The 25,041-nt window shown below is 45.2% G+C and overlaps 3 protein-coding genes and 1 long non-coding RNA gene across 4 annotated transcripts; 2 read left to right on the plus strand and 2 right to left on the minus strand.

The window, feature by feature from the left end:
- Positions 1–1,120, minus strand: LOC108101265. The gene is made up of 2 exons (XM_017205520.1): positions 919–1,120; positions 1–573 (listed from the first exon to the last, which is right to left on the minus strand). Exons 1-2 carry the CDS (start codon positions 965–967, stop codon positions 224–226), a joined length of 399 nt encoding a protein of 132 aa, XP_017061009.1. The 5' UTR covers positions 968–1,120; the 3' UTR covers positions 1–223.
- A 4,441-nt stretch (positions 1,121–5,561) lies between these two features.
- Positions 5,562–6,414, plus strand: LOC108101298. The gene is made up of 2 exons (XR_001772069.1): positions 5,562–5,831; positions 5,885–6,414. It is a non-coding gene; the product is annotated as an uncharacterized LOC108101298 (long non-coding RNA).
- Positions 6,415–12,901: 6,487 nt separating this feature from the next.
- LOC108101296 (TNF receptor-associated factor 4) lies at positions 12,902–21,671 on the plus strand. The gene is made up of 2 exons (XM_017205599.2): positions 12,902–13,393; positions 19,826–21,671. Exons 1-2 carry the CDS (start codon positions 13,127–13,129, stop codon positions 21,017–21,019), a joined length of 1,461 nt encoding a protein of 486 aa, XP_017061088.1. The 5' UTR covers positions 12,902–13,126; the 3' UTR covers positions 21,020–21,671.
- Positions 21,672–21,736: 65 nt separating this feature from the next.
- Positions 21,737–24,992, minus strand: LOC108101295 (vacuolar protein sorting-associated protein 53 homolog). The gene is given in 5 exon segments (XM_017205598.2): positions 21,737–22,932; positions 23,001–23,341; positions 23,343–24,176; positions 24,232–24,738; positions 24,802–24,992. Coding segments are annotated over 5 exon segments (2,688 nt in total). The 5' UTR covers positions 24,898–24,992; the 3' UTR covers positions 21,737–22,022.
- Between the last annotated feature and the right edge of the window lie 49 nt (positions 24,993–25,041).

Genomic DNA, 25,041 nt, shown 5'->3' on the forward strand with positions numbered 1-25,041 from the left:
CGCAGCTCCACAGCTCCGAACTCCAAAGCGGTAGCATGTCGCAGTGTTTTTGTTGCCGCTCGCCGTTTGTTCTGGCATATACTATATAGTATAGTATAGCTGGGTATTTGTTGTTATTGCTGTTGCTGTTACTGCAGTCATTACCGGCATGACAAGCACAAAAATGCGTCGTCGTTCGTGCGCAGACGATGCCGCTGCCCGCAAAAACTAAAGTTGCATTTAACTAGTCGAGGAATAGGGCTAGTCGGGGCACTAAATAGTCACTCCAACTATGCAAGTGCCCGCTGCAAGCCCATCGATTGATGGACTCGGAGTCGCAGTTGGAGTTGGAGTGAACTTGGTTGAACCCATCCGACGGACAACACGTGTCCAAGTCGACGGGCAGACGGGAGCTGATTTCCATATCTCTATCTGGCGGACGCACTTGGCCAGTTTGGATTGCAGATACGAGTACTTGGAAGCGATCTTCTCCTCCGAATGCAGCCGAGCGTTTCGCCAGAACAAGATCAAAGGGGCCAGCGGAGCGAGCCACTAATTTGATCTGTTTACTAAGAAGGTTAGAAGTGGGAGCCACTGCAAATAGAAGATTAGGAGAGTTTTGCTTAGGTAATGCAGTACAAATTAACAACAAAACAAGCTTAAATAACTTTTGGGTATCGGAATGATCTGGGAATGAACTGAACTCAATAATATTTTGACAAGCAATTATCATATTAATTTTGATCAGCACCAAGTTGGATTGTGCTAGTTTATTTTAGAATCTTTTACAGTATATCCTATAATTCATATCAGAACTTGCTTTATGACCTTTAGCTTAATGATTAACAATCTTTTCTGTCCAAAGGTAACATCAAGTAAACAATTTTCTGTGTTCTATGCGCACATCAAATCTCCCAGCAATTATGCCCCCTGAATAACCTGAAATCCAAGCCCAACTATATTTGGCAATCAGCGTAATCGAGCACATAGGCCGCACCCAGATGCCAGATGAGAATGTTCCGAGTCCAACAAGTGGTGGTCAGGTTTCCAGTGCCGAAAGCTCCAGCGATTGTTGCCGGGCCAGTGAGCAGCTCCAATCTCGGATCTGAAACAAAAACCCGAATGGCACACGAGTATAGAGTTTAAGATTTTTGTATAGCCGTTAATAATAATTATGATACCCCAAAATGGTGCAAAAAAATGCCAGGAAAAAAAAGCACAAAATGTTCTGACTTCCGTTGGGCAACTCATCCTGTTCGGGATCGAGATCGGGATCCCCAACTCGGGTTTCCAACTGAGTAAGAGGCTGGACAACCGCAAAGTGGAAACGGAAGTGTCGCCAGGCGAACAGGTAGAAGATGCCCTCTATTAGCGATGACCTTTGGGTTTCTTCGTCTGGCACAGAAACCCAAGAAATGCGAGTGCAGCAAACCGAAATCGAGTCTGCAACCAGTTCCAGTGCCACTTTTTGTCGCACTTGGTAGATGGAGCCGAACCGGTGGCTCTGATGGAGATCATTTAGCAGCGGAGAAGGCAGCTATGAATGGTAAATGGCAGTGCGGGCCACTCGGCAATTACATGGCCAGCTGCCAGTTGTTAGGCTCCAAAAGGTATGGGATTCAGGAGGGGATCGGAGGACCAAGCCAGTGGCACTCATCACGTATTGGGAGGTAGCCTACATGGGCATACTTAAGGAGCATTAATGTGGTTTATCGCTGGAGAGCCACTGAGTTCGATACGGGCATGTTATGACAAGGATGAGATGTGGACAAGGCTCGAGCCCAACTGGTTGGGAAAACTCCACTTCTGCTCTCCCAAAGGGTTGCTTGGATCCAGTGATGCTTTTTCTAATTAACAATTAAATATGTTATATACTTTGAATAGTTGGGAAAAGGGAAACTTAATATAACATTAGCAAAGGAACTATTTTTTATTACTTACTGAATTACAATGGCTTTCTTACAACACCTTTTTTTAATCTTTACTTAAGATACTTGATATCTGTTTGTAGGTCGCTTCTCGTTTCTTGAATTTCGCTACTTCCTTTACAGATTTGCATCTATTTTTTCTGGAGTGTAGTTCTCTGCAGATCATTAAGACGCCAGACCAGAAAGAGATGGAAAAGCAGAGGGAGAGAAAAAAGAAAAGTGCACATCCGTAGAAGGACATCTGATCGCTTTTTGTCGAGGCATTACACAACCGCAAGATATCCGGGGAGGAGTGCCGGGGATGGAGTATCTTTATGAGGGGAGTGCAAAGAAGATTTAAAGATGAAAGTGCAGACAAAGCACTCGCTGGGTCCCCAAGCCGAAAGTTGTTGTTTCCACTATTTCTTTTGCACCAAGAGAAACTGTCATCGTTTTCTACTGGAAACCTTTCTTTTTAGGTATTATGAGATATTTACTGTCTTTCTCTTGTAGGCATTTACTAGCTTTCCTTTTCAAATTAACAAATATTATTTCATGTTGCTTAGCTTTACAAATAGGTTACATCGTAACAGAAAAAAGCTAATACATTTTCTCCTTATTTTGTTAGGAAAGTCATTAACTTTTCTGAGTGTACTTGTGGCTTCCTGCAGCTTACGACGTGTGACGACATGTAGAACTAATTGTCGTCCACATTGGCGAGGTAACCTCGACTTGGCGCAGGAGGAGGCACTGGGGGGCAGATCCCGAGGAGCAGGAGGAGGAGGAGGGAAGGGGAAGGGGGAGGGCGGGAGAGGAAAGACTGGAACCGACTTGGCAGCAACTCTGGCTGCAATTGGCTGCGCCGTTCGCCTTGTGACAGGCATAAATCAGTTTTGTTTCAGAAATCGGCGCAGCAAGAAGTCGAATTCGAAGTGGAAGCCACCTGTCTGCAGCTCGAATCTTGCATCGCGGTGATCTTGAGATTTTCGCGTGTGTTGCGTCATAATTGAAAATGATCGCGGTGTGACACCTTAAAAGGCATCTCCCCACTGGTGGCAGACACTCTGCTATTTCTTCACAAAAACATTTTTGGACGGCGACAACTTCGCAAACGAGTTAATTAGAGTTCGGGTCGTGTGCTCGGGGGAACGAATTGTTTTGTTTGGCTGATTTATGTTGGAGCGCTGGACAGCCATTCCTTGGCCAAAAAAGGCGCAGCAGCAGCGCTAGAAAATAAACCAAAAATTAGCAACATTTAGTTAATGCACATAAATAAGATACGGCTCGCAGACTCGCGGAGATTCGATATTGCGAGACTCCAAATTGGGCAAGTCGCTCGTGTGCCCCGAAAAGTGTGTGTGGGCAGCAGTCAGGCAAACAAAAAGCAAACAAATGACGAGTTTAAATAACACTAACAATCGGCTTTGCTGAAGCTTTGTTGGTTAATGAGCGAATCCCCATATTTGGCCGAATCAAAGTCGTCGCAAGATGCCCGCCCCGTCGGCCACAGTGAAGCCTGGCTCTGCTGGTCGCCCGACCAAGCTGAACAACAATGGCAAGTCTGGCAACAACAGTAGTCACACCTTGTGCAACTCCACCGCCCATCTGAGCGATTCAAGGACCAATCTGGCCGTCAACACGCCCACCACCTGCCAGCGATTAAGGTATGCGATTTTAACAGCTCTTCGTCTCCGATATTGGAACTAGTTTATCGGGCAGAAACTACTATATATTTCCCCGATTGTCGTCTTAATAAATTAAGCTGTGGCGTGGGTCTTCGAGAGCCCTGGGAACTGATGTGTGTTTGGTTCCATCTGGAGAGTTTGGCTAATTGTGTGTCTGCTAATAAATGGAATTTGTCAGTGTAAATTATGCCAGAACGGATTGTTTAATTTGAGATAACTGAAATGGGGGATCTCTCTACTCTATCAAAAATAAATTGGGATGTAAGACATTTTCATATAAATTCAACAAATGAATTACAATTCACCAATACAGATAATAATTTACATATCAATTGTTAGAGCAAATAAAATATTCCCACAATGTTTCAATGTTTAATTGTCTTGTATTCACAGCGAAATGTTTCGGCGTTCGATTGCCAGCAGCACCCAATCCAGTTCCAGGGAAAATACCTACGAGGAGGTAAGATATATTAACATATGAATACCCATCAGATGATCCTTAGATAAGCCATTATAATTGTAAATGTAGATCAGGAAAATAATAAATGAAGTGTTGTGCGTGAAATGTCTTGAGATCTTGCGGGGAGGCGGCAAAGAAAAGGGAATTCGAATTAACCCCAGAGATGGAAAACTGATCGCTCCTACCTGCCCCATAAGTCTTTTGTTGAATGCCCATCACAATTCGACTAATTAATCAAACGAAATGCCAAGACGCAAAAGGGGAGAAAATTCCTGCGAAGTTTCCGTTAGCTGGAGAAGAAAACTCTCGAATTTCCAGGCGTTCCGAGTTGATTTGCTTTTCATAATAAAATCTTTTAGCTAGGCCATCAAAGGAATATTATTTATAAACAATTCAGGGGACCTATCTGTATCTTACGTATCGCTATGTATCTATAAGTGCGCGGTGTGTAACCTGAGCCATTTTCGGGATGGGGTTTCGCCCAGGAGCCGTCGACTGTCGATCGATTTATAAACAGGCCGCGCTCAAGTGTTCCAGCTGCCGTTGGGATGCGTTATATCTTTCTGAGATACCTTTCCTATTGCTAAGAAGCTGCGAGGAGCCAGGACCAACGCACCGCATCTTTAAGGACAGCAGGCATTGACCTGCTTCGGAATGCCAAACGAAAACATCTGTCGCCCTCGTCTTCAAAAGGGATCGTCTCGGCAGATACTTACTATATATTTATGAGTCTCGCCCGGGTGTCCTTTTTCGTTTTGTTACAGGCGTCGTCCTCGATTTGGCGCGCTCATCGCTCTAAGACTCGGGGAATATCAGGTCGATGCTTGATGGAGCTGCATTCCATACAGGTTTCTCTGCTGCCTGTTGTCTGATGGAAAACATCTGCCTGGCTTGAAAGCGGGTCCTTTCGATAGCCAGTCCAACAGACCAATAATTGAATGTAATTTCCCTGCACTCCAACGATGGCGACAAGGTGATAAGCCAGTTTAGTCGACGGCATCCTGCAAGGATTGTTGACTGTTTCCGGTTAAGGAGAAATCTTTATGGCCCAGCCAAATGCTGTCTGAGGTTAAAAGGATCAGGATCTTATCAGAGCAGCAAGAGTATTTGGGTTTATTTCTAGACTTTTACAGTCCTGAGAGCAGTAACAATTACCTTAATCCTTAAAGGAAGAGTTATTTGTGGGGCACTAAAATAAGTTCCTTTTTTTCATTGGGCTTGAATTGTTTACAAACTCCACATTATAATTGTGTAACAAATGCAAAGCGTGAAGCCAGAAGGTATTATCCGCAAGTCATTCGATGCAAAGCGACCGCAAAACTCTCGCATGCCCAACTAAGTAGTTCTGCTGCGTGGAAATGTATCTGGCAGATACATTCAGCTCGCCATGGATACTTTCAGCCAGACAACGCGTGTAAAACGCATAAAATAGCAAATTACCGCGCTCGAATGCATTTCGTATGACGATTTCAAGCTTCAGCTTTGACTCGATTTCATTTGAATCTGCGCGACCGCAAAAGGCAGGCGGAGATGCAATCCGAGATGCCGTTCAGATGCAGATACAAATGCAGATGCAGATGAAGTCGCAAACGAAGATGGAGGCGATCTCAAGTTGAGCGTGTGGCAGGCAGACGGCGATCTCTAATGGGCAATGGCATCATAATCATCATCATTGACAGGCGGTCTCATGTTGCATTTACTATATACTCGTATGCAAGTTAGTGAACCCCGACTTAAACCAAGTTAAACCCCCTTCCCCTCTAAAAGAAAACCTCATCGCTTAATCTCTGGAAAGTGCAAGTGAGTGCACTCTACTCAAATATTTCTCTATGTCTGTTTGCGTTTTATTGCAGCGGCCTAATCACAAATCAAATATTTTTGTACGCCTCGAGGGTTTTATGGCCTTTGCTCCGCTGCAGTTCATCGTCTTTGGATCGGATCGGAATGGGAGTACTATATAGTTGGGTAGACTGATTGGGTGCCCTCAAATATTTGACAAGACCCAGTGCATTCGACTTCTGTGTGGGACTCAAACTATCCGGTTGACTTTGGCCGGATTGATAGCCTCTAATCAGTTGCTCTGTTTGTTGTCGAATGGGCCTCATAAATTACACTACTTTGCATTCTTCTTCAAGTGCTTAAAAGGGGTGACGAACCATCCAGAAATGTTTTCAATTTCTGTGCCTAATTACATGATTTATGGCTAAGAAATGGAAAATTTAAGATCCGAATTTATCAAATGGGAGTATAGAAGTATAGTTTAACATCAAATTTTAGCAAATATTTGATTGTAAATTATGATATTAATGATATTCTGAGATTTTATCAATTTCGAAACTTAATGAATTGATATCCCCGAAAAATCTTAGATATAGAATGTAAATATCTGGTTTTCTTTAAAGTTTTCCGACATGATCCCACGGATTTCCCAACCCTTTCCCTGCCAGATTTCCCACTTGGCTAGACCGAATAATGTCGCCTTCAATAACTGTAGAGGTTTCCAATCGAGGAGATATCTCAAGTCAAACATGCGATGGTTGCACGGACTTCGGGTCATGTGCCCTTCATTACTGTCTACTTTTCAGGGGGTTCTTGAGGAGGTTCGCCCCCCGACCTCATTGAAATGCAAACAGTTACGATACGCCCTGCCATTCCCCGATCCCCCGATCCGCTGATCTGTCCATGTTATTATTAAAAACACCTAAATGGGTCGCCGAGAAGTGGGCACTGCGAAGTGGGGATGGGTCGTGGGTCCGTGTGCTTTGTAGTGCAGCACGTACAATAAATTAGTGACATTATAAAAAAATTAAAACGTGAGCTCCTCTAGCCGAACATATTTTGACAATAATAAGCAGCTTTGTGTGTTGCTTTCTTGCCTTTGCCTCTCCATATAACATTTCTCGAGAGCCGCAAATTCACAGCGCAAACAACGTGACATGGGGATCGGTTTTTTTTTTTTTGGTTTTTGGTTTTTTCGGCTTTCGGGGGGCCTGTGAATTCAGATTGTTTGCCTTTGCTTTATGCGTTTTATGTTTTATAGGCCTCCTCATTAGCATGCCGATCACGAGAAGCTTATAATTTTGAACTCCTCGCTTTTTTTATTTTGGAGTGGAGTGACTAGGACAAGGCACAATTGTCAATAAAATTGCTGGCCGAGCTGACGGCACGCACTCGCAGCGTTTTGAGACATTTTACAGCGGCTCAGAAATCCGTATCTCAGCTCCGAACAATTAACGAAAAAATAAAAAGTCCGCTCCGCAGATCCCACGCTTTTTTCGAGCGGCGGGAAATGTACGGCATTTAAATAATTTTTCGATGCCAGCCCACACAAAACACCGCAAGCTGATTATTTGTACACATTTTATAGTTTAATTTATATGCGAAAAATGCACATGCGAACCGAGATTCATTCACAAAATGCTGGCGCATCTCGAAGTTCGTCGTTATCATAATCGTATACGGCGGAAATAAAGAAGACACAAACTGGATGATAGGAGCACACGAAATCTACCTGAGGGAAACTGGTGAATGAACCGAGAAAACATCTCACTATCTCTGTTTGGCGCGGGTTTTTCCCTCACCGAATCTTCGGGCCATTAGCAGCTTTTTAGCCGGAATTAGTTTGTCTCCGTGGCCGCACTTGACTTTATCTTGTCCCAGCATGTTGGGAAATGGAAAGTCCTGGGTTCCGAACATGTTTTGCACACATTTCGGGCAAATCCTGTGTGGCCTTTTATCGGCAGGTGGTCCCTGAAGGCATTCAAATGAAGGGTGCAGGGTGCCGAAACAATGGCAAAATGGCAAACCCAGCTAAAATAATTTTATGATCCGCAGTTAAGTCCATTAGAACTGATTGATTTATCAGCTAGGGAAATTATGACAAGATTGTTTTGTTTACAAAGATAAGATTATGGTTGGGTTATCAGGGTTAATAACTATATTTTATGAAAATGTTCTTTATATTTCTCTTAAGTAGTTTGCTTATTTATTTATACTCAGAACCAAATCGTCTTGAATCCATCACAAGCTGATTACTGTTGCCTCTATGATCTATTCATAGATAAAAAAACTTTCTTTTGCGGCTTTCCTCTGTTTTTCAGTCAACAAAATTCACAGCATTTCCTCATTAGTTTTTTGCGGCACAATGGAAGCTGGTCCAAGTTGCCACTGCTTTTCGTCGCTAATGATAATTAAATCAACGTTGCATGACACAACTTAATCAAAACTGAGCCGGACTGAAAGTGAATTCGGCTGGCAAAAAGCGCGGAGATGCGAAGACCGAAAACGAGGTCAATGAACACGGTCCAAGTTGTCAACTGGCACTGTAGGCAGAACCCATTAATGTTTCTTTGGGGCTTTGAAAAGTTTCCCTAAACACAAAAACAAAGCCTCGGCTTTGTATCTTTTTCGTCTGCCGCTTTTATCAGCGCATTTACGTGCCAAATCAGCGGGTGAAAGTGTTGCAAAATGAGCGAAACGAAACAGCGAAATTGCTCCGAGGTGAAAATTGTTTTTCCTCGCTCCACAAGGAAGGAAAATTTGCAAGCGAGAAATGCACCCAGAGCACCCAGACGCCTCCAGGTTTGGAATTTTCCCACACTTTGCAGGTGGACGTGTCTGAACTTTGATTAAACAGCACTGAGTTTTCCACCGCTCCAAAGTCGGGTAATAAATGTGTAACATTTTGTAATGGCTGGCGTGGTGGCATGAAAACCGATCTCTGAGTCATGCTCGATTAGTCAGAACAATTTTCGGGCAAGTGAACGGCCTTTGAGTCACTGCCACTGCAAGAGTTTCCCACTTCACTTTTCCATTTCCCGCGCTGCCAGGGAAAACTATGCGTGTTCGCATTTAATGAGTGTCACTCGTATCGATCGCAGTGGCACCTGTTTCCGTTGCATAATTTCGTTGGCTCCAGACACCAGAAACACACGAGTTCTTTCCTCTTGCCACATTAGTTTGTTCCTTGGGTGACCAAAATATTTACACATTTCTGTGAGCAAACGAACCCAGGCGCTACTTCTAATGAAGTTGCGAGGGAGTGTGGCAGGTGTCTGCCGAGGTCTCCTACGGACCATTTGTGGCCCAAAAGATCCAGTTTGCTCTCTAATGAGGGATCAGTAGGTGCACAAATAACTTAGCTGCTAATGAGTTAGAGGAAGTAGAAGTGGTCTGGAAATTATGCATAGTAAATTTCTTAATTGAGTTTAAAATATCTTGAAAAAGGAGCGAACAACTTGCACTACCTGAGAAGCCTGTTACTTTATCCATGATAAGATACATATATTTATATTTTAAAGTATAAATTTAAAAATAAAAGCTATATATTTTCATATAAGTATCCCTTCAATAAATGTAGTTTGTTCAAATACATATATGATGTTAGTTTTCCAATTATTTATTGTGGGTTTAGTTAATTGTAGTAAATCTTATATCCCGATCAGCGCCATTCTTTTACAAATGCATATCTTCAAAGAAGCCTTGACTGATAGAAGTACAATTGCTTGGATCATAAATCTTGCTACCATATCACGGATCTCCCGTCCTGAGTTCTGTTCCCAGAAACGAGCGTTTCAAGTACATCAGAGGGTACACCTCGTGATTTTCGTCATTTTGGCACTGCTAACCATCCGCAACTAATGCGGCAGAAGGAAAGATAAACTCGGATGGATCTGAAGGATCAGCCGGAGACGGAAGGCCCGGCGTGTGCGGTTGGCCAGGCTGCTTATTGTTGGGAAATCATAAAAGATCATAAACAAATAGACGGGCAGCGGAGATTTACATTTTCGGGGACTGCCGAGGGTCGGTCACACTTTAATTGCTCGAGATAAAGCGAAACTAAGCGGATCTTTTGGGCTGGGAAACGTACACAGAGTGCGGTCCAGTGATTCATGCTCATCCCTCTCGCTCCCACTCACAGTTCGAGCATCTGGCCATCTCACTCTGGGTAATTGATACCCGAGGTGTTGATTTGTAAAACAAAAAACTGTTTGCCTATAAACAAAAGGCCTTGTTATGTGCACGTCGAGCAGCGGCAGCAAGATCGGTAGGAACAACAACTGAATTTTCGGGAATTTAGATAAGAAGCGAAAATGTTTTCATCCGAAAACTGGGCACAGATAGAGATAGGTCACACCCGATGAAGGTCCGAGGTCCCAAGTCCCCACCCAAATGCAAATCAATGGACCATTAGCTCAGGGAAGCCGCGTTGAATTGAGTTCCCGCCCGAACCGCTGATGTGGGTCTCCGTTTCAGTGACTGACAGGCTGATTGTGGGTCTTCAGTAAGTAACATACCCACCCGGCTGTTTCACTACCAATCTTATCATATCTGCGAGAGGGGCCCAAATATTTGATCTGCCTGTTATGATTTCTTGTACAAACGCTAATTGTTTGTGCAAGATTAATGGTCAGGCGCACGCCTTCCTTCCTCGTAAAAGATCGCCCTTCCCCTTCCGAAAGTTCAGTTCGTCTACGAGTTACATCACCGCCGACTTTCCTCTGATCTTGAACTATTAATTAGGCGAATTCCGTTTTGATTTGTGGGCTGGCTAAGCAGCGGATGTGCCTAAGTGGAGATCAAAAACTGGAGCTTAGACTGGAAATGTCTGGGAGTGGGAAACAGCTCTGTTTTATCATAAAAAAAATGCAAATAGGAAACTTTTATTAGATAAGAATTAAGATGGACCAAATCGACTAAGCTTAAATAAGATAGATTTGAAGAAAAAGAAAATTGAATCTTTATATTTATATATTTTTTTTATATTTAACTTCCATTTTTCCATTTTAAATGGTTACAAATAATAAGGTATTGAATTCGTTGATTCAATCATGTAAAAAATGGTATTATATGTCTTAAAAAGATATATATAACACAAAGCCAAAAAAAGGAAAATTTCTTTATACAAAATGTAAAAAAGTGGATACAAAAGATCCGAAATTCTTTTGGCTACACGGCACATTTGTCCGGAAATCTGCACACAGCAACAGACATATTGTCAAACATCGGGCATGAAGGATCCTTTTGCTACGAGCCTGATCCTCTTTTGTGCGACACCTTTGGGAAACTGTCAATAAGCGAGGGCATTGTTCGACCTCATCGAAATGCAGCTGCCTTTTGGCATCGAACTGCGAATCATTTCCTAGGCCTGGGAACAAAGCCGGGGCACAGGATCCGGCAAGGACATGTGGCAGCCAGAGGACGGCTTATTGGCCAGGCAGAGAAATCACAGATCGAACGAGAGCATCTGCATCTGTCATGGCCGACATGTGCCAGCAAGATGCGAGTGGTTTTTGGCGGTAAACTGGAATTAGCACAGGGATTTTGGTAATGAAATGGTCGAAAAGGGGAGGGCAGTACTAATTACTTTAGATGTCAGTTATTTATGTGACCAAAAATTCCAGTTAATTAGTAGTTATGGCGAACAGTTTTTCCCCTTGCTTTGCATTCGAAAAAAAAGGTTTAAATTGTTTTTATTTTTACTAAACAAATTCTAAAGATCTGGTCACCCTGAGCAAGTTTTAGCTGGAAACTGAAGCCAAAGCTGAATGAACTCATTTCCCATTGCTCATGGTGGCTCAGCTTCTTAGCGGCTTTCTGGCTATCTGGCCATTAACAGAGCGGAGAGAGAGTCGGCTCTTCTCTGCTCTCTCCTCTTGGCCAGAAAAAGAAGCAGCAACATCCACGGCAGCCACTTTTCTTGTTGCCGCTTGGTTTTATGGCTCTTTTTTTTCGGCAACATGCTCAGTCAACCTTGGCAAGGCCGTTGTTGCCGGTTTTTTATGCTTGCTGTGTGCGCGTGTGAGTGAGTATCTGTGAGTGGGCCCTGTGGCTGTGTGTTTTTGCGTGGGTTTTCTTTGGTATGTGGCCAACGGAAGTCGGGAATGGGTCATAATCGACATCCCTATTCCCCTGGCCCCTCGATCAGATCCCTCTCCCCCTTCTTACCACTCCTGGCCAACAGATGTTGTGGCCCTTTGGATAATTGCACTTGGCAATGGCTTGTTGGCATCATTAGAGCCGAGTTTGGTAAATATAGCAATTACTATATCCGCAGCATGTCCTGTTGCCAAATTGAGCGGAAAGCGCGAAGGGGAAGCCCATAGAAAATGGAAAATGACAAAGGAAATCGAGTGTAGAAATTAACAGTTAAGGATATTTTGTGTGGAAGGAAAAATCAGCCAGTGAAATGGGTTGTAAAGTGCTGCTTCAAACATTAGCTTGAAAATGTTTTATTTTATTGCGGGTTAAAAAGTCTGCAAATATTTATTGCATTTTTAAATTTTATAAAAAACTTAAATTAATAAGTTCAGGATACTTTAATGATCATGTCCTACATTGCAAATGCATTATTAAAAAGAGTTTATTATTATAACCCATCAACCACCACCTTCTGGTCAACTTGAACGATTTCAACCACCGCACAGTGGTAAAAAAGTACTCATATTTGGAAAGACTACTCGTATTTCGTAGCTTAGCTTAAGCCAGCTTGCAAGTTTCTATATATAAATCGGAATTTTACAAGCTACTTATTGCTAACTGTAAATATGTGAAAAAAGGGGTGTATATAATTAACAATTTTCATCACATCGAAGACAGAATAAACACAATCCCACCCCACTGTGCAACCCGTTGGACAACAAAACTATCTTTCTCTCTTGTTTTGGCTCCACACTCTCTCCCAAAAACCAAGTTCCATCTCGCTCTAAAGTGCATTGCCAGAGGAGATCGGTAGATGTTGTCTCGCTTCCACAACCCCTACGCCGTGTCCGTGAGCATCCGGGTGCGCTTGTGTGCGTGAGAGAGCGAGAGTTTCAGAGCGGCTTGGACGTTTCTGCCGTGGCTGCTTGAATTCAATTGCTTTCGAGAAGTCGACGAAAACGGTTCGTATCCGTGAAGTTCGCATCTAAACGGAGAAAAAGATAAACGATGCGCGTGCGCCGTGTGAATTTCGCAAAGTTTTGAAACAGTCAAGATCTGTGTGATGTGCCTATAAACAGTGAATATTAGCAATCAGCTAGCAAGACAAGACCTCAAACCTGCCAATTGAAACACTTTTGGATTAGTTTCAAAGCAAACAAACAAACACAAACAATATGGTTCGCAGTTTGGCCCAGTGGACGAAGACGCTGAGTTTTCCCTCGCGCCTCTCGCCGAATCGCAACTCCAAGGACTGCTCCACTCTGGCAGGTCCTGCCCCACCACCCACTCCGCCCCGCAACAAGACGACCTCGGGCAGTGGCAATTGCGCCACCTCGAGATCCTCCTCCTCGACGGTGTCCTCCTCGCACTCGTCCTCCCACAGTTCACCCACTCCCGGAAACAACAACAACAACATGCCCATCACGGAACTGGAACAGATTGTAAGTTTACCACAAAGTCGGCTAGAATTATATACAGATTGTCAAAAGATATATTGGTAAATATATCAGAGTAATCAAGAATTTTTATCTCATGGAGAGTCAGTTCTAAAAAAAGGGTACTTTAGTCATAGTTATTTCAATAAATCTATAAAAATCTATAAAATTATTAGGACCTTTTAAAACCTTCTAAATGTATTTCACAATATGATGGGTATGAAGAGGTTATCAATATGAGTAAAGAGTGGAGTGGGTACCAGTAGGGATCGCATCCGTTGCCCTGCGGATGGGACTTCCTGTTTTGGCGAGCCAGCTGTGCAAACATTTAACAACTAAAGCCCGTATAGTAATTTTCCCAGCCATAAAAGCCTTGCCAAGTTGCCAACGCGAGTGCATTCCATTCCATTCCAGATAAAGCTCATTGACCCAATTGAGTGGGCCCTAGAGCAGAGACCAGATACTAGAGCTTAGCCGGCCCTTATCATTATCAATCAATCAGTTTCGTAAAGCAAATAGCCGTATGTAGAGCGTGGGGACTTCGCCTGATAGTGGATTTCCTCACCCGATAAGCGGACTGACAACTATCACATATTTCACGGGTCTGAGCCCCGCCGTTTGATGACCAAGTCAAGAGCAAATTGCCAAAGCTGTGCGACAGATTGCCGCGGCTCAATCAAACACATGGCATGAAAGTAGGAATACAACACAAAAAAAAAACCGAAAGAAATGGAAATAAAAATCTGGAAAACAAACAGGATGTAGACTTGAAGCGCGTCTGGGAATCTTTTTAGGGATACAGACAGGCCGATCTTGAACGACAACATATGTTCGCAACGTGGCCCGATTTCCACTGGGAAGAAGAGTCGTATCGAATGGGGAAAAAGGTTTATTGAGGGGCATAAACAAGCTGCACTTTTGAGGAAAAGGACTTACCTAGAAACTATTTCAATTATTTATTATTTGTTGTGAAAGAAATAAGAAAGCCAAACTAGAATTTCCCACCGACTAAACCCATTTCAATGCGGATCCGAGTGGGCCATGCAATCAGAATTCCCGTACTTCGATTTCGCTGGCATTTTTTCGCAATCCGCTTTTGACATTCTCCCCGGTCAGTGGATTCCGCAGACGGAGCCGCATTCATTTGCAGACCCAGACCCACTGCGAGCCACACCCACGCGGCACGACCGAGTGGCGCTGGCTGGACAAAAAAAAAGGCATTAATATTGAAAACTTCGACGGCACATGAACATGCCACAGTTTTCATCGGCGGCAGGGAAATTGAAAATCGTGACCAGCGGCGACGAGGCGCCGGCGACGCATCTGCGGAAAATGCCAAAGTTGAAGAGCACTTAAGATACTTACGATTGCCCACCGTTAGTCCGAGGAAAACCGAAAATGAGTGCCTAAGTTGGGCTTATGTAAGGCAGGCTCGCATTTTTGCCATTTGCGAAAAGCACAACAGAAATACAAATCGGCAGTGCAAACACAAAAACAAGTTTCTTGTTTTGGTTTTGGTCTTAAGACTAACGAATAACGAATCGGTCGGAAAAGTTGCCCAACGGCTTTTCAGCTGCTGCGGTGCAAAGTACAAACATCCTTGGCCAAAGGTAAACCAGTTAACCAGTTCCAGTTGCCAACTTGCTGACGACGGGGGCGTCTGCCCTGTTTCCCCAGCAGTGGCATTCCAGGAATTTCGCAATTATAGTGCAACCCGTTAAGTGGCGGAATGGGTGCTTCCGTCTGGGAAAATATTTCCCACCGATCCAGAATCCAGCCACTCAATTCCCGTTGCGTTTCCCACAGTGGAAGCCTAATAAAGATATGGTCAGCAAATTAGTTTGCCATGAGATCTCGGTTATTATATATTCAATGAAGTTTAAGGAATCCTTATAATGCTTCTAGGTTTTCATAGATACTGATAACATAATTTTATATACTGTTAATTCTCCAACTTGAATACTATATTTTTTTGCCAGCCTATAGAACGTGCTATACCTCTTTTCCATAAACATTTCGCTTTCGGTTAGCAATCAATTAACATATTGCTGGTAATGACACATTTCCCTCTCTCGCTGACTCAACGGATTTCTCCCATTCTCCGACTTTTGGGGACCTTGTCAATGCGAAATATTTACGCTAATGGCAGCAAGAATTTTGTCCAAAGTCTGACGACCCCAAAAAAAAAAAAAAAAAAACAAAAAAGAGCGATGGTTAACTGCATTTCCTGTCGCTTTTCCAGACAACCAGCTGCCAACAAGGCTTGAATAAAGGTCAGACCCGCATGAAAAAAGAGCCACAAAATGTGGCAGCTGCGGCAAAGTTCACCTGCTTGCAATTGCAGAAGTTTGGCAACAATGTCGAGGGGGCTACTATATAATGTCGAAACTAGAACATCTGATCACTGGGGATCGGAGTCATAATTTATCCATTTCTTGCGGCGAACGCATGCAAATTCATCACCGTGATTAACAGCGGCAAAAAGCGGCATTTAAGCGGAATGGATGTTGCGGTATTGCAGGTGCAGAGGGAGCAACAAATACAGATACAGATACAGATACACAGATACAGGCAACACGGTGTTTTTACCTGTTTAGAAATCAGCTGCTGCTGCTCTGCTCCGCTTTGTCCCCTCTGTGTTTCCCAGGTGAAACCAGTTTCTGGCTTTGGCCATGTTTTGTTTTCATCACTTTTTTTCCTCTCTTCGGCAGCTTGTGTTTTGTATTTTGCAGCTGTCTGGGCTCTCGCATTCGCCCATTGTGAAGATGTTGCTGCTGTTTCTTTGTTTTTGTTGCTGTTGGCTATTGCTGAAATTACATACTGGCCGAGTATTTTGTGAAATTGACAAAACTGCGCATCAGCTGTTTTATCGGTTTCCTTTGTGGCTCGCCCGTTTCGCTTACAAATTCGCCATCGATGCACTTTTAAATCCGGCATCGATGCATTTTATTAGGTCACAACAATAATAATAACAAATACAACAACAATAGCAGCAGCAACAGCAGCAGTAATAATTTACTCAGTTAGCCAAGTTTAGCAACCTGTTGGACTGTGGGAAGTTTTAGCCTTAGGCAAACAGCCGAAAAGCTGAAAAACCAATCTAATTAGTGTTCCAGCTGCGGGTAAATATCAAAAACATTTAGCACAGTTTTCATAGAGCTTATAATGTTGATACTGTAGCTCCATATGAATGCTGAGAATTTCTTGGGCAAACACCACAGTCCGGGTCTCGAAATATAAAAGCGAATGCCAATGCTCACGTACCAAATAAAAAGCATGCCAGTGGAGTTTTTTTTTGGAGGGGGTTTGTGTGCCTCAGACCCATGCCAAGTTCCCCCCTCCCCTTTCCCCTCCCCTTCCGCCCTTTGTGCATTACACAAATGAACGTCAACATATTTTGGTTGGGAATATTCTGTGTTAACTGAACAAACGGAAGTTCTCCCAGCGGGAATTCGGGGATGGGGGCTTACCAATAATGGAAGGTGCTAAGTCCCCTTGCCCCAGAACCTGGTGATCTTTTGGTTAGCAGCCCGAGAGATCGTGCTCTGGAAAAATAATAGAACATTCTTACGGCACAAAAGATAATGCCTATATTCAGATTGGGTTCAAGTTGCTGCTTTACAAATGAAATAACAAAGAGTGCTTGTTGATCAACTAATAAACTCCTTTCTATTTATGTGGGAACATGTAATAATATCCCTTCCTTATTGTAGTATTATTTAGAGCCACTTTTTAAATAGACCCAGCCAGATCCCGCATAGCTTCAGAACTCATTTGGATAATCGGACAAACAAATCAGTTTATCCCAACGGACTGCAGCCCTTCAAACTAAAGTGCCTCCCAATCAATTTGTCTATTAATAAAGCCCCAAGAGCAATAGACCTTCGGGAAACAGGCTCGAAGCCAAAGTTTTGGCCGCCAGAAACTTTCAGCAGAAGCATAAACAATGCCTTGGCATGGGATGTTGTCTGATTGAAGCCAGGCCAGGCCATAAAATCAAACAAACTTCTTCGACTACGAGCGCCTTGAACTTTGAGGGAAATTGAAAATAATGGTCGGGCGGGGGAACAGTTCCAAGTAGGAGGCACATGTCTTACACGGAATCGAATGGATTCGATGTCTAAAATTATAAATTTGTTTTCCTGCCTCTATTCCTAACTTAATTTTTATGATCTGTGCTCCCGAGTGCAGTTGGAAGGGGGGGAAGTTGCCACTCCAGGAGGCTTTGCGTCCCATAAAACTGAAACAAAATGCGCCAACTGCTGTTGCCCATAAATAATGCGTTGTTCACTCATTTTCTGTTCGGTGTTTCCACTTTCATTGGCCCAAACATTGATTTGTTTTGGAGTTGCTGTCCCTCTTTTTTATTCGTTTTTATGTTATTTTTTAATTACCGCGGCCTGAAATTTGGCCACGCTTTCGTGTCCGAATCGGAATTTCAATTGGTTTTGTCTGCGGCTTTACATAAGAACCAATCAAACTGAATGACTCTGAGCAGTTGAATAACGATATTCTTTACTTCCCTGCGTTTATTTGGCATTAGGAAAAAAGCAAAAGTTGCCCAAAAGATCGCTTAATTATATAATCATCCGACGAAATCTGGCAAACGACCTCCATCTCCAGCTTTGTGTGGTCCCCGTTGTGGAAGTCCAAGTAAATTAACCTTAGCAGAGCGGCAAGTAATTGCCACTAAAAAAATGGCTCTCCTCCCCCTGTTGTTCCTCCTCGATTTGGACCATAATTATTTGGTTTCCCCGTAAACATTCGGAGCCGGTTGACAAACAGTTGGCCGGGTGGCAGCTTTTGATCTCTGATCTTCTCGGATGCTGCTGCACGCTCTCCATTAAACCATCCACTACATGATATTTGGAATTTGTGTAAACACCGCCGCTTGTTTACGGCATCTCTCCGATTGAGTGGCAGTTACTTCCTCAACGATCTGGTGTGTGGGTGGCTTGGTTTGGATCGGTTTGGCTCTTCGAATGCGATTCCAATTGCCTAATTGGTCCATGGCCCCATCGAGAGTTCAACGCGGAGTTCAGCACTAAAAAACGTTGACATAAAACAGCGGATCGGAGAAAAAAGAGCAGCAAACTCGTTTTCACGTTAAATGAAATTACCAGCAAGAGGCGATTCCATAGAAATAATATTTTATTTTGTTTTTCCTCACTGCGCCCATTTGGAGCGGAGGGCACATGGGATCCAAAGCAATCCGAAGCGGAGCGAGATTTCCCCTTCCCCTCCACTCTACTCCCTCCCCATGTGTTAATTGCTTATTATATCTTCGTTTTAATGTCGCCTCTACGAGTCTGTTTCTGGGACCAGAGACCAGAGCCCAGATGCAGCGACATGTTCATTTATCAAAAGTCAGGCTCTGGGACAAGCCCCACGACAAACTGCAGATAAGGTCAATTAAAAGAGTCAACCGGAAATGTCGCGACGCTCGGTTAGGAGCCACAGATCCCGTACAACATCTCTGTTCTTCTCCAATTCGACTGCCCATCACTTTAATTGTTTGTCAAAATATCTCTATATCGAACAATTACCATACAAACACCCAAATGTGGGTGGTTGGCTTTGCATCCGAGAAATGGGGGCGTTTTAATTAGATTTGACGACCGGAGCCAGTCATAAATATTTTCGCACAACAACGCAATTTATTATTTTAATCTACCGGATGTGAAGTCGCACTCCTCTCGCCTTCCCCGGCAATTAAAAGCATAAAACAGAAGTGCATTGGGAAAAAAAACTGGAGAACTGGGGAGCAGAACCAGAAGCGGGTGCAGTTCTTTAGTTCTTGAAACCCGAAGTGCGAGTATGGGCAAAGGCAGTCAAGCGACGAAGTTGGGAGAGTGCCCAAAAAGAACGTTAGAAGGTAGGACAGGAAGTGCCTGTCTGGGTGTGCCTAGGAACCTGAGGAGCAGTCGAGTGTGAAAAACAAGAACCTTAAGGGAATTTGCTGGCAGGAGGAAGGTGCCGGACAGGTAGCTGGAAAATCAATATCAGCGATGGACTGGATAAACAGCAGGTCGAGGGGATCGTCGAGATAAGAGGTGCCATCTCCTGTCTATCAGCTTGGGAAAGCAAATCTTGAAAACACCTTTATAAGGAGGGGGCGCCCAGGGAACTCATTAGTTTCAGTCCAACTTCCGCACTCAAAAAGTCAGCTCGCACTCGCACTCGATGGGTTTATGGAAGCGATTTGGCAAGACAGGGGTTGCTCTTAGCTGTGAGAAGGTAAATAATAGTACAAATATAAATATTTACAAATAAGTATCCCAAACTCCATGTCTTAAGTCGAAGTACTTTTATCGATAATGGAGGGTATAGGCAAATAAGAAATGTATTTGTTACTTTACAATTCTGAAATGCAACTGATTAATAATGTGTTCTTTCCGATTAATCTAACCCATTGGTTTTCCTCTGATCTTCTTGCAGATATATCCTGGCCCCGATCCGAAGCACATCATGGGCTCCCTGGTGTTCTGCATCCACCACAAGCAGGGCTGCAAATGGTCCGACGAGCTGCGCAAGCTGAAGGCCCACCTGAACACCTGCAAGCACGACGCCACCCAGTGCCCCAACAAGTGCGGCGCCCAGATCCCGCGCATCATGATGACCGACCACCTGCAGTACACCTGCACGATGCGGCGGACCCGGTGCGAGTTCTGCCAGAGCGAGTTCTCCGGCGCCGGGCTCGAGGAGCACAACGGCAGCTGCGGCCAGGAGCCGGTCTACTGCGAGGCCAAGTGCGGCCAGCGGGTGCTCCGCGGCAGGATGACCCTGCACAAGTCGAAGGACTGCGCCAAGCGACTGCGCCGCTGTGCCCACTGCCAGCGGGAGTTCTCCGCCGACACTCTGCTCCTTCACGCCGCCCAGTGTCCACGGGCTCCGCTGGCCTGTCCGCAGCGCTGCGACGCGGGTCCGATTGCCCGCGGCGAGCTGGAGGCCCATCTGCGGGACGAGTGCCAGTCGCTGGCCGTGCCCTGCAGCTTCAAGGAGGCGGGCTGCCGCTTCAAGGGCCCCCGCCAGATGCTGGAGGCCCATCTGGAGAGCAATGCCGCCGCCCATCTCTCGCTGATGGTGGCGCTGAGCTCGCGGCAGGGACAGCAGATCCAGATGCTCAAGTCGGCGGTGTCCAAGCTGTCGATCAACTACACCGGCACTCTGCTGTGGAAGATCACCGACTGGTCGGCCAAGATGGCCGAGGCGCGGGGCAAGGACGGACTGGAGCTGGTCTCGCCGCCCTTCTACACCTCCCAGTATGGCTACAAGCTGCAGGCCTCCATGTTCCTCAACGGCAACGGACCTGGGGAGAACACACACGTATCCGTGTACATCAAGGTCCTGCCCGGGGAGTACGACGCCCTGCTAAAGTGGCCCTTCTCGCACTCCATCACCTTCACGCTGTTCGAGCAGGGCGCCCAAAGTGGCCAGGGCGGCGTGGCGGAGTCCTTCGTTCCGGACCCCACCTGGGAGAACTTCCAGAGGCCGTCGAACGAGCCCGATCAGCTGGGCTTCGGCTTCCCGCGCTTCATCTCCCACGAACTCCTGCACAGCCGACCCTTCATCAAGGGCGACACGGTGTTCCTGCGCGTCAAGGTGGATCCCAGCAAGATAGTGGCCGTCTAGGTGCACTTAAATCCACTTAGATATCTAAGACACTTACTCGCCTTGTGTAAATACCGTGTATTTAAGTGTGCGAGTGAGGCCCTTAGCCTAGCCCGTAGTCTAGCCCGTTTCAGTCCCAGCGGCGGCTTCAGGCGATGTTGGCCAGCAGGCGCTAACTGGCCTTGGAACGCCGACCGCTGGGCCACTGCGTCATAGTCATACATACTATCGTTTCGTTTAGGTTTTTGCAGTGCTGGAATTAAACCAAAGCATACTTACGCATAGATTTAGATACACTAAGAGCTCGCTCGTTCAGTTCATCCATAATTGTACGCCTAAGTTCGTGTCTTAAGTCTTTTGTTTAGAGATTTGTATTATTGCGCGCGATGCGATCACTTTCAAAAGATCTTCAAACTAGACCGTACGCTCAAAATCAGTTAGACCATAAGTTGCATGTACATAGCGTTAGAATGCGGAGCAGCCGCAGCAACCGCAAGCCTAGTTCTAGATGTAGCACCTAGTTAGTAGCCTAAGCCAACGCATTAGTCATTAGTACCATCAACACGAACATAAACATGAGAATCCAAGTTTCAACATAGTCAAATAAGTTTATGTTTAAAAGCTACGAAGTCAAACATACAATAAAACGAAGTAATTTAAATGCAAATAACAATTTTGAGTGTTTATTTGAATTTGGGGGAAAATGGGAATCGCCAAAAGATTAAGGCATGCCAAAAATTGGTTTGGGTCTTTTATTTATTTTTTATAAAGAGGAGAATATTAAATTATATAAGTCTTGTTAAACAACAGACTAAATTTTAATAAACAATTTTTAAATACATACGTGGATGGATTGCAAAATAATACAGAACTACAAATCTAAATGTGTCACTTGTCTCAATAAACTTAAATACACCATTTCAATCGGATTGGAACAATAAATTAAACAAATAAGCATTACCCAATGTTGTCAAACTAAAGCAAACTATGTGGAATGATTTTTTAGAGTAGATAGGTGTTTGGCTTAGGGAAAGCGCTTCTTCAGCAGGCTCTCCAGCTTCCTGATTCCAGTCTGGGAACTGCCATCGGCGTTCTTGTCAGCGCTGCCCGTGAAACTTCCCACGCTGAAGATGAAGGCTCGCTTGGGTGTGGATGAAGATGCAACGCTTGTGGTTGTCGCCGTTGTCGTGCCGGATTCTGCGGCTCCTGTCGAGGGTTCGGCATCGTCGGTGGTTCCAGAGGTTGCGGCACCCTGATCTCCCCCTTGAGCCTCCTCATCACCAGTTGTGGGCTCTATTAAGCCACTAACCGCAGCAGCCGAAGCCGTGTGCTTGAAGAGATCAATTAGCTGCAGTTGATCCACCCGCTTGACTGCCTTCATGTCCAGAATCTTTTGATACTCTGCAATGGTGATGTCGGGCAGGAGTTTGAGCACCTGCTGAGTGAAGTGGGCAGGTGGCTGGACTGGGGTCATCACCACCTTGATTATCATCTCGGCCCGCGTCATGTCTTTGACCACCACCTTGGTGTAGCTGGTGGGCGCCTTGCGATTTACGCTTGAGCCCACCGAAGGAAGCTCCAAAAGAGCAGTCTTTAGCGAATGGGTGTCCAACAGGAGCTGCTCGCAGCCCAGAACATTATTGGAGCCATCCGAGAGTGTAAGCTTGCAGCGATACAGCACGTTGATGAACTTCGGAATGAAGGCAGCCACGAAACGATGGCAGAACTGTGTGAAATATTTCCGCGAACTGGCCAAAGTGTCCCTGATGGTGGGCACCGTCTGCTTGAAGTTGCCGCAAAGGCTGTTGATGAAGGCGCTCTGATCGCCCACGTTGTTTATATGCTGCCACTGCACCTTGGCCATCGCCTGCAGCGAGGCCTCGCAGCCAGCCTCAAGATCCTGGACTAAAAGCTGGATGCAATTGGATATGATACTGTCAGGAAGCAAAAGAACACGATATCCAATTAAAAACTACTGTACTATAAATTTTGTCTGACTTACCGATGGAATACGTCCCTCTCCTCGCTCATGTCAATCTTGCTCACGTAGGCAGATGTCACCTTTTCCTTGAGCTTATCTTCCAACTGCTGGACAGTCTCCAAGCAGTATTCACCGGTGGTCAGGACGCAGCAGATGCGCACCAGGTCATCCCTGGTGAATCGCTGGGTGTCACCCTCTTTTAGGAAATTGTGAAACACTTGGCCAGCGGCAGTGGACAAGTTCTGCATGTCGCGCGTGAGAAGCGATACGCTTTTGCCGATGGAGCTGCCCGCGGTGGCTGGCACCAGCTTGGGGGTACTGCCCTCTAGAACTTTAGCGGCGTATTCACGAAGATACTTTTTTAAAAACCAGGGCGAGGTCGTACATAGGCTGTTCGTTGCTCAATTGGTTGCACTGCACCATGCACTTCTTGTAGAACACAAATAGGTCTCCGGAGCTTGGGTACACGGTGGTCTTGGCCTCCGCGAACTTGTAAGGTTCCCGCGACATCTCCACAAACTTGTCCATCAGCTCCGCGAGGTTTCGATCGATGCTGCGTATGTAAATATCCAAGTGCGACTTGAAGCATTGCCCGATTTGGTCATGAAAGACGGTGACGCCCACGGGAGCATCTCCCGCAGATGGGTCTGTGAGCACCCGCGCCGGCTCTCCCGGCTTAGCTCCCAGAGTGACTCCTGTAAAGCGTTTGGAGAGCAGCTGCTCGAAGGCCTGCGTCTTATTGATGGCGAACAAAAGTAGCCTTACATCGATCTCGTTGGTGCGCTTGGCCATAATCAGCGCCAGCTGCTCGCGGGTCTGCCGACAAAACTCGACTGTAATCCGTTCGGAAACCTCCCAGTCCAGCGGAAAGACCGGACCGTACTTGTCCTCAAAGTCCAGCAAATGCCGCTTCAGCCAGGCGTATCTTTTGTCTATTTTGTCCAGCCAGGCAATGTCTTGGTTCTCGTGGAACAGATGTGTGTATTCCTCAAGCTGCTGGGCAATAAACCACTTGAGCAACTCCTTCTTTACCTTGGGATCCAGCACGGACATCACCTTGCAGGCGTCCGCCAGCTGATTGAGTCCCAAACGGTGTTGGTTTTGTGCCGCAGGCTTGGCCGAAAAGGCCTCCTTGAAGTCCTCAGTAATTTGCTGTGCCAGTGTTACCTGGATCTTGTCCACGCTCTGGGAGAGATTCTGAAAGAAAGAAAAGTTTTGTAAGTAAATGGTTTTTGTTAGACTTTTGAGTTACCTTGATTTCTTCGATGTCGGAGAACTGCTGGAAGTGTTGGTTAACCTCGGTAATGGCCTGCAGGGGATTTAGTATCTCTCCATAGGATCGCCGCTCGATCAGCTTGTTTAAGCTCTCGATTCCGCCCACTAGCATGTGCAGGTGGTTTAGCGTGGTAATTGCAGCTGTGAGATTGCGCTTGGCGCAATCCAGCTGCTTGATGTCGCGGGTTATCTCCTTGACCATCTCCTCGGTGCGTTCCGCTCTCGTCTTCACGTCGATGATGTGGCTAAAGAGGGAGCTGATCACCTTCTGCGCTTCGCACAAAGCCAATTGACCATCCTGACCGGTGTTTGTCTGGCCACGAACCACGGATCGGATGTTGTCGTCGATCAGCGACACCTCGCACTGCATTTTTTGGATGGTTTCGTCGATCCCCGCCAGCGACTGCTCATTGGGGAACAGCTGGTTGATGTAGTCCACGGTATTGAAGTCCGGCGCATCCATTGGGTCGTCTGTTTTAAGGACCTTAAAGGGAGATTTTTATTGGGTTGGGTAAAAAGCATATTAAACATATGTTGACTGACTCACCTTGTCGATGACCTGTTTTACCTCCTTTGAAAAATGGATCTTGTTGTTGGCCACCATTCTCTCCTCCCCCTCCACAGCTACCGCAGCTTCGCTCATTTCGCTTTATCCTAAACAATTTTTACAAAAACTTTTTGTTTTCTTTCGTGGATGCCAGGGATGGAGAATGCGACTATCTAATAACAGCTGATTCCACTGTTATTGTGCTGTTAGAAGCAGACCGGTTTGATGACTTTATATGGT

The sequence above is a fragment of the Drosophila ficusphila genome, unplaced genomic scaffold (genome assembly GCF_018152265.1).
Source record: "Drosophila ficusphila isolate 14025-0441.05 unplaced genomic scaffold, ASM1815226v1 contig_412, whole genome shotgun sequence".
In the NCBI taxonomy this organism is placed as follows: Eukaryota; Metazoa; Arthropoda; class Insecta; order Diptera; family Drosophilidae; genus Drosophila; species Drosophila ficusphila.